Source organism: Marmota marmota, unplaced genomic scaffold, assembly GCF_001458135.2.
Source record: "Marmota marmota marmota unplaced genomic scaffold, marMar, whole genome shotgun sequence".
Taxonomy (NCBI): domain Eukaryota; kingdom Metazoa; phylum Chordata; class Mammalia; order Rodentia; family Sciuridae; genus Marmota; species Marmota marmota.
The window spans coordinates 27,141,506-27,155,163 of NW_026000221.1; the positions used below are offsets into that span (position 1 = coordinate 27,141,506).

General features: G+C 57.2%; 1 protein-coding gene across 8 annotated transcripts in view; it reads right to left on the bottom strand.

Annotated features, from left to right (window-relative positions):
* Window positions 1-104: 104 nt before the first annotated feature.
* Adcy7 (adenylate cyclase 7) overlaps window positions 105-13,658 on the bottom strand; it is a 51,861-nt gene continuing 38,307 nt past the window's right edge. For 6 of the 8 annotated variants that reach the window (XM_048792221.1, XM_048792218.1, XM_015488754.2 and 3 more), the window contains exons 11-26: window positions 11,762-11,953; window positions 11,362-11,396; window positions 10,816-10,899; window positions 10,543-10,615; window positions 9,413-9,510; window positions 8,528-8,612; window positions 8,135-8,260; window positions 7,271-7,372; window positions 5,940-6,133; window positions 5,090-5,180; window positions 4,676-4,831; window positions 3,913-4,059; window positions 3,000-3,104; window positions 2,628-2,742; window positions 1,947-2,071; window positions 105-1,728 (exon numbers count right to left, since the gene is read on the bottom strand). In XM_048792221.1, the coding sequence (XP_048648178.1) occupies window positions 1,582-1,728; window positions 1,947-2,071; window positions 2,628-2,742; window positions 3,000-3,104; window positions 3,913-4,059; window positions 4,676-4,831; window positions 5,090-5,180; window positions 5,940-6,133; window positions 7,271-7,372; window positions 8,135-8,260; window positions 8,528-8,612; window positions 9,413-9,510; window positions 10,543-10,615; window positions 10,816-10,899; window positions 11,362-11,396; window positions 11,762-11,953 (1,875 nt within the window). In that variant the 3' untranslated portion in view covers window positions 105-1,581. The other 2 variants (XR_001503850.2, XM_048792223.1) reach the window with 2 other exon arrangements.

Here is a 13,658-nt window from a genome sequence, read left to right on the forward strand (position 1 = left end):
CCCGCCTTCCTCAGGCAGATAAAGCCCCACAAGACAACACAGCAGACAGGTTACATTTTGATCCCCTCCAACACCACTTGGCTATACGCTGCTCTGCAATAAGGGTGGCAGCAGCCTCCAGGATCTCCAGTCACAGGTAAACCTAGCTGGTTCGTCACTGCTGCAACCCTGTATAATCTTTTGAAGGCTCCAGTAAGATTTTATGAATAACTTCGGGGGCGGGGGGTTGTGGATGACTTTTAGTTATGGATCTCCTGCAATGTAGTGAAACTCAGTGGTGTTGGATCCTAGGGAGGCTCTGGCTGTAAGGTAGCAGTGAAGTCATTTCCGAGCAGGAGCAGGCAGTTTGGTTATTTCTCACCTTGAAACAGGTAGACTTCTTTGGCTCCCTGTAGAGTTGAAGCACCATAAGACGCCATTTCACAAAGCTGGCGTCAAGACTCATTTGGTTTAGAGCAAGAACATCTCAGCATTTATGAGGGGCTGGCTTCCAGGAATAGGAACCTCGACACATCTCATTTAAAGTAGATCCTCTGGTTTTAAAGCTCTTCATAGTTAGCTATGCAGACTAAAGAAAGGGAGACACGTGCTGCAGGTTGTCCAGGTTCTCACTATACTAAGAAAAGCAAGATACGGGTGAAGACTGCAGGGCAGAGGTAAAAATGCATGAGTGGTCAGGGAGGAGCACATGACTGTACCCCCGTTCTAGGCTTTCAGCTTACTGAACCTGATCAGAAGGCTTGCAGCAAGGTTGCCTGGTTCAGAGACACACCTGTGCCACTGTTGCTTTCTGTGAGCTGCTTTCCTTGGAATTCTGTCCCTACAGCCAAGCTTATCCACACACTGACACTGGACAGTAGTCTTGCATACATGAGTCATTGACTAAAAAATTCACTGAAAGGAGGAGAGTTTTGTCTAGGGTCTGAGAAGTCATTAGTAAGGATGAAACTCCAATAATGTATCCATTTAAAGCAAACGCATGCCAAAGATGACAAGAAGTAGCAAGTGTCATTTACAGGTTTTCTCTACCATTGGTTTCATGTCAGCATAACGATTTCACACATGTCAACTCCAGTTACCAGAATGCTTATGTGAAAAACAAGCCCAGAGCCAGCCCTGCTAGGGAGAAGGGCGGCTCCAGCCCATGCCAGGCGGCTTGGCTAAGTACCTAGGAAAAGTGAGTTTCCTTGCACATGCTTACAGGTCACCAAAGTGGATATCTGCCTTAGTCATCCTCTGAGCACCTCCATAGCACCCTGGGAACAAAGTTCTCAAAGTCACAAGCACAACCTCCCAGTGATCCTCTTCCAGCTACCTAGACACCGTTACAGACTGACGGCACAGAGGCCCCACCTGCTGCCCCAGGTCACAACCCAGCAGTCACTCAGGCAGGATCTGGTGTATGTCTAAGTGACCCTTTAGTGCAAGCCCAGAGAAGCCACACAAAGCCATCGGCCAGGAGGTGGCAACGGCTACAACCTGTTTGAATGCCTTTGCCACTGGCATGGGGCCAAGTCTCTCCTTGGCTGGCTCAGGGCAGGAAACCGGCTTCCCAGTGTGTTCTGGCTGCACCAGAAGCCCTCAGTTCAGCCCCAGCCCTTGGAACTTGGCAGTGTCTGTACACACAAAGTAAGTCCGCAGCTCGCCTTTGCCTTTGACATTGATCAGTCCCCGGCACTCACAAGAGTAACCTAGTCCCTGGAGGATGGTGCATGTCTCTTCAGTAACCTGAAAAGGAAAAGAAAGCCCGGTCCTCAGAAATAGGGAGATGGTGATGGGGACAAATAGAAGTTGACCACCAAGCAGCATGAATGTCTGCTTTCTCTCGAGAACGTGATGGCTAAGAGTCACAGTTAAGTGGTGGTAGACTTAAGCTTTAGGCTCAGGACACCTCAGCTCTGGGGAGGGTCTTCCCCCTCTGTCACTGCTCCCCAGTGGGTTCTTACCTGGATTTTCCCAAGCTCTCCAGTGCTCTCCATGCGGCTGGCAACGTTGACCGTGTTTCCCCAGATGTCATATTGTGGTTTTCGTGCCCCAATTACTCCAGCAATCACAGGCCCGTGGTTTATGCCTGCCAGTAATGTTTACAGTTGGCTGATCACAGAGGCAAAGCCTCAGGCCTCTGCCCTTAGGGGAAGCCACAGAGTTGTCCCCAACCACAGAAAGGGTTAACAAAACAGTCTGCAATGTGATACAGCCCTTGGAATGTAAGAAAGGCAAGTCCTGGCCTGTTCTTGTTCAGATTCTCCAAGACAGGAAGTCTGGGTTTGTTGCTAACACTTTTCTAGTACCTGCCAGTCTCCCTTTTAACAACAAGTAAATAGGCCAATCTTGAGCTAGCAGTCACCAGTTAGCTTTAATAACTTTGCTTTGTTCTTAGTGTATTTTAAGGCCACCTCTTTACAGCTGTGAAAACTTCCAGAGGTAACTATACATGCAATATGCAAAGGTCAGGATAATAATGCAGCTGCCAGGCTCATCAGATCAGAGGGATTTCAGGAACTTAATAATGTGATGGCCAGTGCAGCTTGGCCATGCAGACTGAGAGAAGGCTTGCTTAAGCAGGAGCTGCACCATCTTCCTCCCAATCCTGGCCGGCCAGCCTGCCAGCCCACCCGGACGCTCACCAACTCGGAGGCGGAAGGAATTGAAGGAGTGCCTGTTGATGCCATCCAGCTTGCTCATCAGGGCAGTGCTGAATTCTACCATGACACCTATGTGGGTATGCTGTCGCTCCAGGTCCTGCAGGGCACAGACATGCAAAGTCCTTCCCCACCATTCCTTCCACAGATCCCTCGACCATCAGGCTTGTGGGCATTGGTGTACCCGGCATCAGTGTGAATTCCAACAGTGGCCACTATGGGCAGAGGGTTGTCCCACAGTCAAGATCTCCATGCTGAGCCATGGAAGTTCCTTTGCCCATCCCTCACAGGACAGGAGTGTTAGGAAGGCATCTCCTTTAAGTAGTAAGATGGCATTCCCTCCTGGGGCTTGAGTACCTGGTTTTCATGCCCTGAGGGGACGCTGAGCCCCGCAGCTGCCATGTAGGTGCTGCCAATGGTCTTGATCTTCTCCACGCCACTGAACTTGGGCTTTAACAGCAGCTGCAGACAAAGGGGAGGCACACTGCAGCCCCAGGCACCCAGGTGCTAAGAAAGAACATGTGACCCTGCTCCCTCCCCACTTAAGTGGCCATGTCTCTGAGGCTCTGACCTAAGTGTAGTCTTATACATGGCCTCCCCTTGCCTCCCTCACCCCTTCCATTCCCGTCAGCTCTCTTCAACCCTTTAAAGCATCGAACACACAGCTGCTTTAGGAAGGTGGATTAGTTGTCTCCAGCAGTGTTGAACCCAAACAGACCTCTGAAACAGCCGATAGCATTGGGCACAACTGGAAATCAGCCTGTTCAGTAAGAACCTGAATCTAATCTTAGCAAGCTGCCTGTCGCAGAGGTTAATATCTTGGCAAAGCATTTGCCAAGTAAAACAAGAAAGACAAATGTGTTCGCAGTACTGAGTTCTGAATCTAGTGGCATCTTACCACAGAGCTACATCCTCAGCCCTTTTTATTTTGAGACAGGGCATCACTGAGTTGCCCAGGCTGGCCTCCAACTTGTGATCCTCCTCCGGAGGCCTCAGCCTCCTGGTCATTGGGATTACAGGCATGTGCCATCGCACCTGGCAAATGTGTTCCTTTGTTTCCCCTCCCCAGGGAAGCTGCCTCATGTTGTGTTGTTTGGTGCTGGGATGGAACCCAGGGCCTCATGCATGCTAGGTACACACATTGCCAACAGAGCTACGCCTGGTGCCTGTGACGTCACGTGTTTAAATTGAGTTCAGATGCCTGAGCCTCAACCCTGCTCTTCGTGCAGGCAGGAAGGCCCAGAGCCCCAGGACTAGGCCGAACGCGTACCTCATCAAAGTCAGCGATGATCTCATTCAACAGGCGCAGACACTCCAGCCCTTCTTTGTTGACATCGCACTCTGTGTAGAACACTTTGAAATCCGGCACAGATGCAAACATGACACACACACAGTCGTAGGACTGATGGTACCAGTCCTGGCACAGGGTAGGGAAGAAACAGGCCCTGATGGCTACATAGCATCTGAAGGGGACAGGGATGCAGACAATACTAAACTGCCCCTGAGCTTCCAGAAAGGGACACGGAGCATGGTTCCCAGCCCTGGTCGCACAGGTAGTATGCCAGGATTGTTAGAACCCGGGGAGATTCTGAACTGGTTGGTCGAGGAGCAGGAGGATCAAGCTGATGTGATGCTCTTGTGAGCACCCTGGGTGTTTGTGTACAGCTGGGGCTGAGGCCCCTAGATTACGAGATGGGTTTATACTGAACAAGTCATGGGACCTCAGTTTCCTTATCTAGAAAATTCTGCACACAGAGCTGGAGGGAGTACAGATGTTTTCGTCAGTATGGAACATGCAGATCACTAACACTGGAACACATAATGGACTTCACAGCAATCCAGGACAGTCAGCCCACTTTTCACACCAAGACCCAGGGAAGTAAGGCGTCTAGCCCCTGACTCCTGGGCACGGGGGCGGAGGCCAAGACCCAGGAATGCAAACCAGCGCTCAGCAGCTCTGCGCCTGCGCCCAGGCTCTGTGTCTGCACCTTCTGTCTCCTAACCACGTGCTGAGCCCCTTCCTCCCACTGCACCTCATTCAGCTTGTCGCCGATGAAGTGGGCAGCCACATGGGCCGGCAGCACATTCTCCAGGAGAAGGCGGTTCACATTCTCCATAGTTTCAAATTCTTCATGTTCCTTCTTGAACTTTTTCTTCCACAAACAGTCCAGGCGACAATAATAGTCAATCTGCAAATGGAAAACAGTGTCCATCCATAGGACAACACCCACCTAAGGAGCTGGTGGGCACAGCTCTGACCAGCCCACAGTGCTGCCCGGCCTGAACCCAGCTCAGCCCATCCCACTGTGACCTGGGGAGGCCAGGACTGGGGACCAGAGCTTCTACGACAGGATTCTGCTGTCTTCATGCTCGAGGCCCCTCCCCCAAAGGCCCTGTCTGCCTGCCCATTACAGGAGGCTAGGGGCTGAGCTAGGGCCCATGTGCACCTGTCTGGAGAGCATGACGAAGGTGACATAGAACAGGACCAGGTAGAAGTTGATCATGGTCTTCAGGTCACTCGGAGAACAGCCAGTGGTACTGTTGGATGCAGGAGGGTAGGAGTCAGCATCGGCCCCGGCCCCAAGTATGAGTGTGCGTGGCCCTGCACATGCCAAGTGTGGGGCGGGCAGAGGTGAGCGGAATGGGGGAAGGGGTGGGGGCCCCAGGGGGCATTGGAGCTCATCCCTGAAGGACCAGAGGCAGCTGTGGTGGGGATATGAAGGCAGCCAAGAGTTCCCTGTGGGAGGGAGGGGGCAGTCAGGGCAGGAACCTGCAGATGGGCATAGGGACCCAGCAGGGCCAGGGCAGACAGATCTCTCCCTGTGTCTCCAAGCTCCCGGCCTCTTAGTGCAAGGGAGCCCCCACCCCAGCTTTCCCCGTGCTTCCCCATCAGCACCTGTCCAAGAAGGGACCAAAAGCATCTGCTCTTGCTGAACAGGTAATCCAGGACATGCCTCAAAGACGGGCGACCTGGCTCAAGTCTCCCCTCACCCCTAAGCTGGCCCAGAATAGATGGCCCTGGTGGCTTCTGCTGGACTAGCACTTCCCCCAGAGAATTCCCCCAGTGAGTCACATTCTCAGTTCTGAGTACAGGAGACCTGTGGCCTGTGCCATGACTGTCCCTTCAATAAAACAGAAACCCTGCCATCTCTCAAAAATGTCCAGCCCAAATGAGACCATGAATGCAGACATGCCCCAGCTTGACCACGCACCAAGACAACCCAGTGTGCCACAACGGGCCACGGGGACACAGGCAGCGGTACCCCACGCCTTATAGCAGGCTGCATCTGGCCCTACCTGAAGGTGCTGTTGGTCTTGGTGAGGTTGCCCAGACCGTGGCCACAGCAGTCATCCTTCCAACAGAGGGAGAGATTGAAGAGCACCAGGTAGGCCACCAGCGCCACTGTCAATAGCACGACCTTCAGCTCCAGGTTCATGCGCAAGAAGACAGAGCAGGAGATAAAACCCAGGATGCAGCTGCAGGTGTAATACTGGGGAGATGGGAGGCATTACTCAGGGTGGCAGAAGTCACCCCACCAGTCCCATTACCAGGAAGCTCACCTCCAGAGCAGTCACCAAAGGGAAATAGGATAGCAACACACACCCCAGCTGCCCGGTCCCTTCCACCTGTGGGCTCACAGAGCCAGGTGTCTGCAGCGTGACTCATCCTGACCACCTCTCAACAAAAAGCGGCCGCACATCGGAGAGTCTGTGGCAGGACACTGCTCTGTGGTTTTGCCACTTGTGGCAAGTGAGCTTGTTTTAAGGAAAAAAACTGGTAAGTAAAACTCCAGACCAGGGTGGAGGCAGGGGTGTGCACACCTGGTCAGCTTCCCTGTCAAGTCCTGCTGGAGCTCACCTGCCCCAAGGGCATCTCCATCCATAGGACTCTCCTGCTCAAGATCATGCTGTGGCTCCCCACTGGCCCCAGAAGAAAGACCACGCTCTTCTCCCTGGCATTCCTGCCCCACACAACCTGGACCAAACCTACCCCTCCGGCTGTGTCTCCCAACTCTCCCCACCCAGGGTACAAACGCCCTGAAACCCTACCGAGGCACCCAGTTCTCATGTTGTCCCCTCACTTCTCCCATCAAGAATCTGTCTGCCTTTTGGAGACCTGCTCAAAACTCATGGCCGCTCCCCACACCTCAGTCCCACGGTCTCACTCAGGTTGTCTTAGCCCTGCCACACAGATGTGTGGTAGTGATAGTGACCTGCCTGGGTAGTGACCAGATGGTGTGGTAGTGACCTGCCTGGGCCCTGTGGACCTCATCCATCGACCTCTGATAAAATGGCCTGGGCAGGGGAAGGGACCTGGGATGCACCCACCAGCACAGCTGTCGCTCACCCCTCCCTCCCTGCCCAGCCCTCACAGCTAAGAGCAAGCAGCCAGGACCCAGACCCTCCCTGTCCCCAGGCCTAGCCCAGCACCACCTGCTTGAGCCGTCTCCTCCGCCTCTCTGGGGAGACACTGGACCCACTCCTCCATACCCCATGGTCACGTGGACTCAGAACCAGCGCTCTTAATGCCAGACTGCATCCCGTGCCAGGAGCATCCCAGGGAGGACACAGTGCCCAAAGGGCTGCCCTGGGGTCTGGGCTCCACCTGGAGCGAGAACGACACTCACCGGCAGGAGCTCACACACGGTTCTGTTTCTGCTGCTGCTTGTGGCCCACAGGCTCGTCTCATTGCCACCAGGCAGCCCCGGAGCTGGGAAAGGCATCAGTGGCTACAGAGGAGACAGGTCCTCATTAGGGGACATCCAAAGGATGGATCTTGGGACCTGCCAGGGCCAAGAGAAGCCAGCCCAAGACAACCACAGGTACCACAGGCACCCCAGGCAGCCTGAAGCTGTGCGACAGACAGCTCTAAGTCCTGTGAGCGGCTCCCCCGCCCTCCACAGCAATACCCCCCCCCCCCGTCACAGTGCAGAGAGGGCTGGGGAGAGAAGGGCATCGGAAAAAATCATTGGTGCATCAGAGGCAGAGAGGAGGGTCAGCACTTCCCAGGAGCTCCCTTCTGCAGGGACCCTGAGGGAGACACACGGAGCACACTCCCCCACCACCCTCTAGAGGGTCAGGCATGGGGCAGAGGGGCCTGGGCTCTAGAGGAGGGAGCTGGCCATGATCCCCGCAGCAGCCTGCAAGAGCCCAGGACACCAAGTCCCAGAGACAGTGAGGCAGGCTGTCCTCTGACAGGAGGAGGAAGGAACATCAGACACTGTTGTGGCTCAAGCACCATGTCCTTGTGTAGCCAGCCACAAAAGTGCCCTGGGTGTCCCGAGTCCTTGTTGGACCAGGGTGAAGAGCTCTGAGCCCAGGACCTCACAGGGCCCCCACTGAGCACCTGAGGAGCTAAACAGATGCAGCCATTAAGGCAACCCGCTAGAGGATTCTAGAATCTACAGGTCCCAGGGTCAAAGACGGCTCCTCCACCCAGGAAGCATACCCCAGGTCCCTGCCAGGGCCTCCCTCCCACACCCCAAGCTGACCAAGTTGACGATGGCGACGGTGAGCAGGCTACCAATGGTCAGCACAGCCAGGGACAGCCTCAGCAGGGGCTGGGTCTCCACCCGCTCAGAGATGGCCTGGAGCGTCCCCCAGGCTGGGCAGCACCTCTGAGGACACAAGAGGTCAAGTCATCCAGAGCTAGCAGCCGGGACAGGAGGGACAGGCCACCCGAGGGGAGCCATGGAGAGCCACTAGCAGGCGGGGGAGGTTGTCCTTGAGGCAGAAGCAGCCCCCCAGCCCCTGAACACAGCAAGGGGCCAGACCAACAGAGCTCACCAGGATGGGCTTTTGGGAGGGTCCCAGGCAAGGAGGGAAGGAAGGGCCACGGGGACCCAGTGATCACAGACCGCAGCACAGAGGCCTCGGCCACTCACCAGGAACTCAGAGGCAAAGCACAGGCTCAGCACCAGTCCCAGCAGGCAGGCCACCAGCCCGAAGGACACACCCAGAGCTGCCATCCTAGATGGGAGGAAAAAACCTGTGCCAGGGGGTCATGTGCCCAGGGCCTGTCCCATGGCTCCACTCCTCCAGCCCACAGTCACCTGCTCCTCCTCAACTGCCACTGCACACACAGCAAGGGGAGCTTTGAAACCTGTGTCCGACTGCCCCGCTAATAAAACTCAAGGCCTGGCCAAGTCACGACATCCAGGTCAATGTCACGTGCCTTTTGGGCCAAGTATGCAAGAAACGAGTGGCACTGTGGACCCTGGCCCACAAAAATTGTAGAAAAGCATTCCCCATTTTGTCTTTATGCATCCCACACCTCAATTTCAGTCCATCCTTTGGCCTAACTGCCCTTCTAGAAACCACTAGTGGCTTGTCCCCTCATTCTTGTCCCTCACCAGCAGGTCCCAGAGCCAGCAGCCAGAGGTCTCAGGACTCCTGCTCCTGGCTGGATGTCACGAACCCTCTAGGCCCCATCTCCCACCTCTGAGAGGGAGGTGACGTTACCTATGTTTTCCAAATCCGCCCCTCAGGGACTCCAAACCCAAAAATGCCTGCAGGTTTCACAGATGACAGGGGACTAGAAAGCAATGCCAGACGCAGGCCCAGGGCCAGGTCCTGGGCTCAGAGCTCTTCACCCTGGGCTCAGCTGCGGGGACTCCAGGGTCTGTGGGTTCTGAACAGCAGGTGCTTCCAGCCCCATCCTGAGGGACACCTGAGGCTCCTGGAGGGTGTCCCTGCTGGGTCCTGCCCAGATCACCACCCCTCCAGCAGGACCCCAGCGGGCTTGGCCATCTGCCCCCACTCAGACTGACCTGGGCATCACTAGGACGTGGACGAGCAAGATGCAGACGAAGACGAGGCCAGCACAGGCGAAGTCATGGCGGGCCCGGGGGATGGGGGCCAGGCGGTACTGAGAGTGACAGGACTGTGAGGGGCGGCGGCCTGTGGGGCCCAGTGCCTCCCAGTCCAGGCTGACACCTTAAGAACTACCTCACACCCCTCCTCCAGCTCCAAGGGACGTGACATTTGATGACTTTCGCCCACTGGCATTTCAGTTTCTTTGTATGTGGAGAGGGGAGCCCTGCCTCCCTCCCCCTCCCACCCAGGCCTCTGACTTAGAACTCATGTCCCCGCGGACAGAAACCTGGTCAGTAAGTTACCATACACCAAAGGGGCAAGCTGGGCCTGGGTCCCTGAGCTGGCAGGTGGCAGACCCCAGTGCTAGCCCTCTACACAGGTACCACTGCACAGTCACAGCCCCGCCAGGCGCTGGTAAGGAAGGCGAGGCTCAGAGGGCAGGGTCCCCAGCCAGCCGAGGCCCTCCTCCACCATCAGGGCCCTTTTCCTGGTAACCTCCCTGGGGAGCCCCAGGGAAGAGTAGGCCCCTCCCTTTCAATCCAGGTCCCCGGGGATGGGAACCCCTCCTACAGCCACACCCAAGGCTAAGGACAGGCTCTGGAACCTCTGAGACTGTCTATGAAATGGGGAGCGGCCCCCATGTGGGCAAGAGTTTAATTACATAATGACATGTGTGCCCAGGGCCTGCCAGAACCCAGAGCACCCCACGAGCACAGCACCACTGGACAAAACGCAGACCCTGCAGGTCCCACCCCCGAGGCTGAATCCGGGGTGGTTTCTCTCATGGGGAGAACCGTGCCATCCCTGAGGCCTCCCTGGCCCACGGCAGCTAAGTTCTGGCCTCGGATGGAGCAAGTTTTCCAGACCCTGAGGCAAATCCCTAGTGGGGTGGTCCCAGGTCAAGGAGTGAGGCTGATAGGAAAGAGAGGCGGCCCCCAAGCTGGGGCTGTCCTGGGCCCCCACCCACCCCCAGCAGCCAGCTGTGGACACTCCCATGACCTTGTTGGCTGCCCTATGGCTCGGGCTCCCACCCCAGGCTGGACAACCCCGTTCCTCTGGAGTGGTGGCTGCCCAGGGCCCTCACCTCACGCTCAAAGCTCTTCTCCAGGAAGATGGACCCAAAGGTGTAGAAGTCGTCAGACTTTGAGCAGCAGGGCCTGGGGGTGGCAGCATGAAATGGAGGCCTGGATGAGTGGAGGCCATACCCTGAGGGGAGGCCATACCAGGAAAGGGAAGGAGCTATGGGGCCCAGAGCTGGGGCTAGGCCACCTTCCACAGGGCATGAGGTGGGCCTACCCACAGGGGGACGCCATTCAATGGGAGAGGGGGAAGGGGAGGCACAGGTCTTGGGCTTCACCTCGTGGAGCTGAGCCCCTCGATGGCTGAGAGCATCTCATCGTCATAGGAGTCATCTTCTGCCCGCCGCTTGGGGGATGCGCTCCTGGAATCAGACCCCCCAACTGCATCATCCTGGGAGCCACACCCACTGGCCCAGAGGCAGGAGTGTGGATGAGCTGAGTCGCCACGGGGTCACCAGGTGTCCAACAGGGGTCCCCAGCCTCGTGTGGGAGGGCAAAGGGACAGATGAGTCCCACTAAGGCCCCCAGAGGGCAAGTGAAGGTCCAGCATCTCCCAGCCAGAAGCAGAGGAGAGAGCCCCCAGGGCCACCTCTGCTTCTCACAGGCCAGCACTGGGCCCGTCCTTCCCTCCCAGGCACTGACCCACCACAGGGTGGGCGCACAACAGGCGCTCAATCATGGCTCTTCAGAAGAGCCAGGGACCGGAAGTGCTAGAATACTTTGACTTGGCCTCCACAGAGGTCCTGGGCTGGGCCTTGAGGAGCTGCCTTCCTGTTTAGGGCCGGGAGGAGGTGACGGCGGCAAGGTGGGGGCAGCACACGTACCTGTCAGGGATCCGGTGGCGCCGCAGAGGAATGGCCTGAAAGGGAAGGGAGAAGTGGGGACAGTTATTCCCAGCACCTGGGCCTGCGGTCCATCACGGGCTGGGTTTAGCACTGCCAGCTAGGGACAGGGGTCACAGGGGTGGAGGTGGGGGCGATGTCCAAGTGGCAGGCATTCTGAATTCAGACTGGGCAACCGGAAGGACAGGCACGTTGCCGGCCCCCGGAGTAGGCTCTGAACACCAGCACCTCCCCAGCAGACCCGGGGGAGGAGGCAGGGCAGAGACCACAGCCATTTTACGGCTGGAGAAGTGAGGCTTGGAGAGAGGGGCCCCTTCTGCCTCTGCTCCCCCAGGCCCTTATGGGGCCCCTGAACCCAGCTCTCTGGATAGGAGGGACCTACCTTAGGTCTCCGCCCATTGGGGACAGGGGTCTCACTGCTGCTCACACTCTCGCGGTGGCTGAGGTGTGCAAAGGGCCGCGCAGCCCCCCAGGACTCCAGGTAGCGGGTCATGCGCACGGAAGCCCGCATCTTCAAGGCCGCGTCCCCCCGGGGCTTGGGCAGGTGTGGGCTGGGAGGGGGCGGCTGCTGGCTCTGCAGGCAGACACAGAGGAGGCCTGTCCCACCTGCTCCCCCAGCCCACCCTCCAGCTCTCCAGAGTGTGACCCTGCTTGGAGCACTGGCTGATCTGTCAAAAAGGGGAAATGACCTTCACTTGCCCTCTGGGGGCCTTAGTGGGACTCATCTGTCCCCTTGCCCTCCCACATGAGGAGTCAGGCCAGGCTGTGGGGACCCCGGCTCCGCTCCTGTCCCAGGCCAGGAAAAGGCTGGTGTTCACACACCCCGTGCCCAGCCCCTGCTCCCCTCCACAGGGAAAGAAAGGGCTAAGGTCCTCTTCCTAAGGCCACGTGCCACTCTTGGGCCTGAACTCCCAGAGCCCCTTCCAGGGAGGACCCGGGAGGAGCAGCAGGCAGCGGGCCTCCTGCCGTGCCCACCCTGTGTGCTCAGCGCATGTTCCTTCCTTCCTGAGGGGAGCAGCAGGAGCAAGAGCCAGGCTGGCCAGCACCCGGAGACTTGGCCAACCGAGGTGCCAGCCTCCTCAGGGCAGCCTTCCAAGGGAGTTCCCCTGGCACGGCCCCGGCCACAGCATGGGGCCATCACCTGCCACGTGCCTGCAAGGGCTGGCACCATGCCAGGGACCCAGTGCTAAGCCAGGCCCTGAATGAGGGGCCAGTCCTGCCTCCTCCTCTGGTGCCACTGGGCCAGCCCCTCCCCCTATAAAAACAACCCACTGGGACCTCCTCCAATCAGGTGGCCAGGTGGGGCTGGAAAAGAGGAAATTGAGGTCACTGGAGCCAACCGACCACCTTAAGGCCTTCTGAGAGTCCCCTCACCCCACCCCAACATTCCTAACATTGTCTCACCCTCTAGGAGCCCTGTCCCCTGGGCCCCTGCCAATACCCACAGGAAGGAGCACCTACAGCCGCAAACACTCGCTAAGCCACAAGTGGCAACTTTCCTGGAAACTCCTTTGGGGATGAAACACTCAAGCCCTTCGGCCAGCTGTCTGCCCGCCCCGCCAACGAACAGGCGCGAGGTGGACCTCAGAGAGGGTTCCAGGGTCTGAGGAGGAACCAAGCCCTACAGTAAGCAGGAACACACTGGTCTAGAGTGGGGACATTTCTGTCACCCCCTCCACTGTTGGCAACTCTGCCTACACAGCACCCAGCCACTCAAGTTCAAGTTCAAGGTCACTGACTTAGCATAAGAATTTAAAAAGTAAGTGTATACTAAAGACCCAAGTCAAAATGTGTCTGTTCAGAACCGTGTGGGAATTGTACAGCCCCACAGAGGGCACCTGTGGGCGGCCCACCCCCGAGGCCTCAGATGCCAGATCTGGCAAACAACCTCTGTCCACCCAGGGGAGCTGCATCCGGACAAGGGATGGAGCACGGTGCGGGTGCTGGGAACTGACCCAGGGCCTCATGCCTGCTGGGAAAATGCTCTACCACTGAGCCACACCCCAGGCCTTTTCATTTATTCTGAGACAGGGTTTTACTAGTTGTCCAGGCCTCAAATCTGTGATCCTCCTGCCTCAGCCTCTGAAGTCCTTGGGATTCCAGGGATGCCTTTTAAATTTTCAACTATGTGAATGAATAGAATTAAACAAAGATGGGAAGAAGGTGGGGTGGCCGATCACGCAGACGCCACTGCACAAGACACACTGAACGCCATCACTGTTCACCTGAAGTCGGGTCTGAGCAGGCGTCCCACGGTTTTACTTGCTCAATGCGGCAGC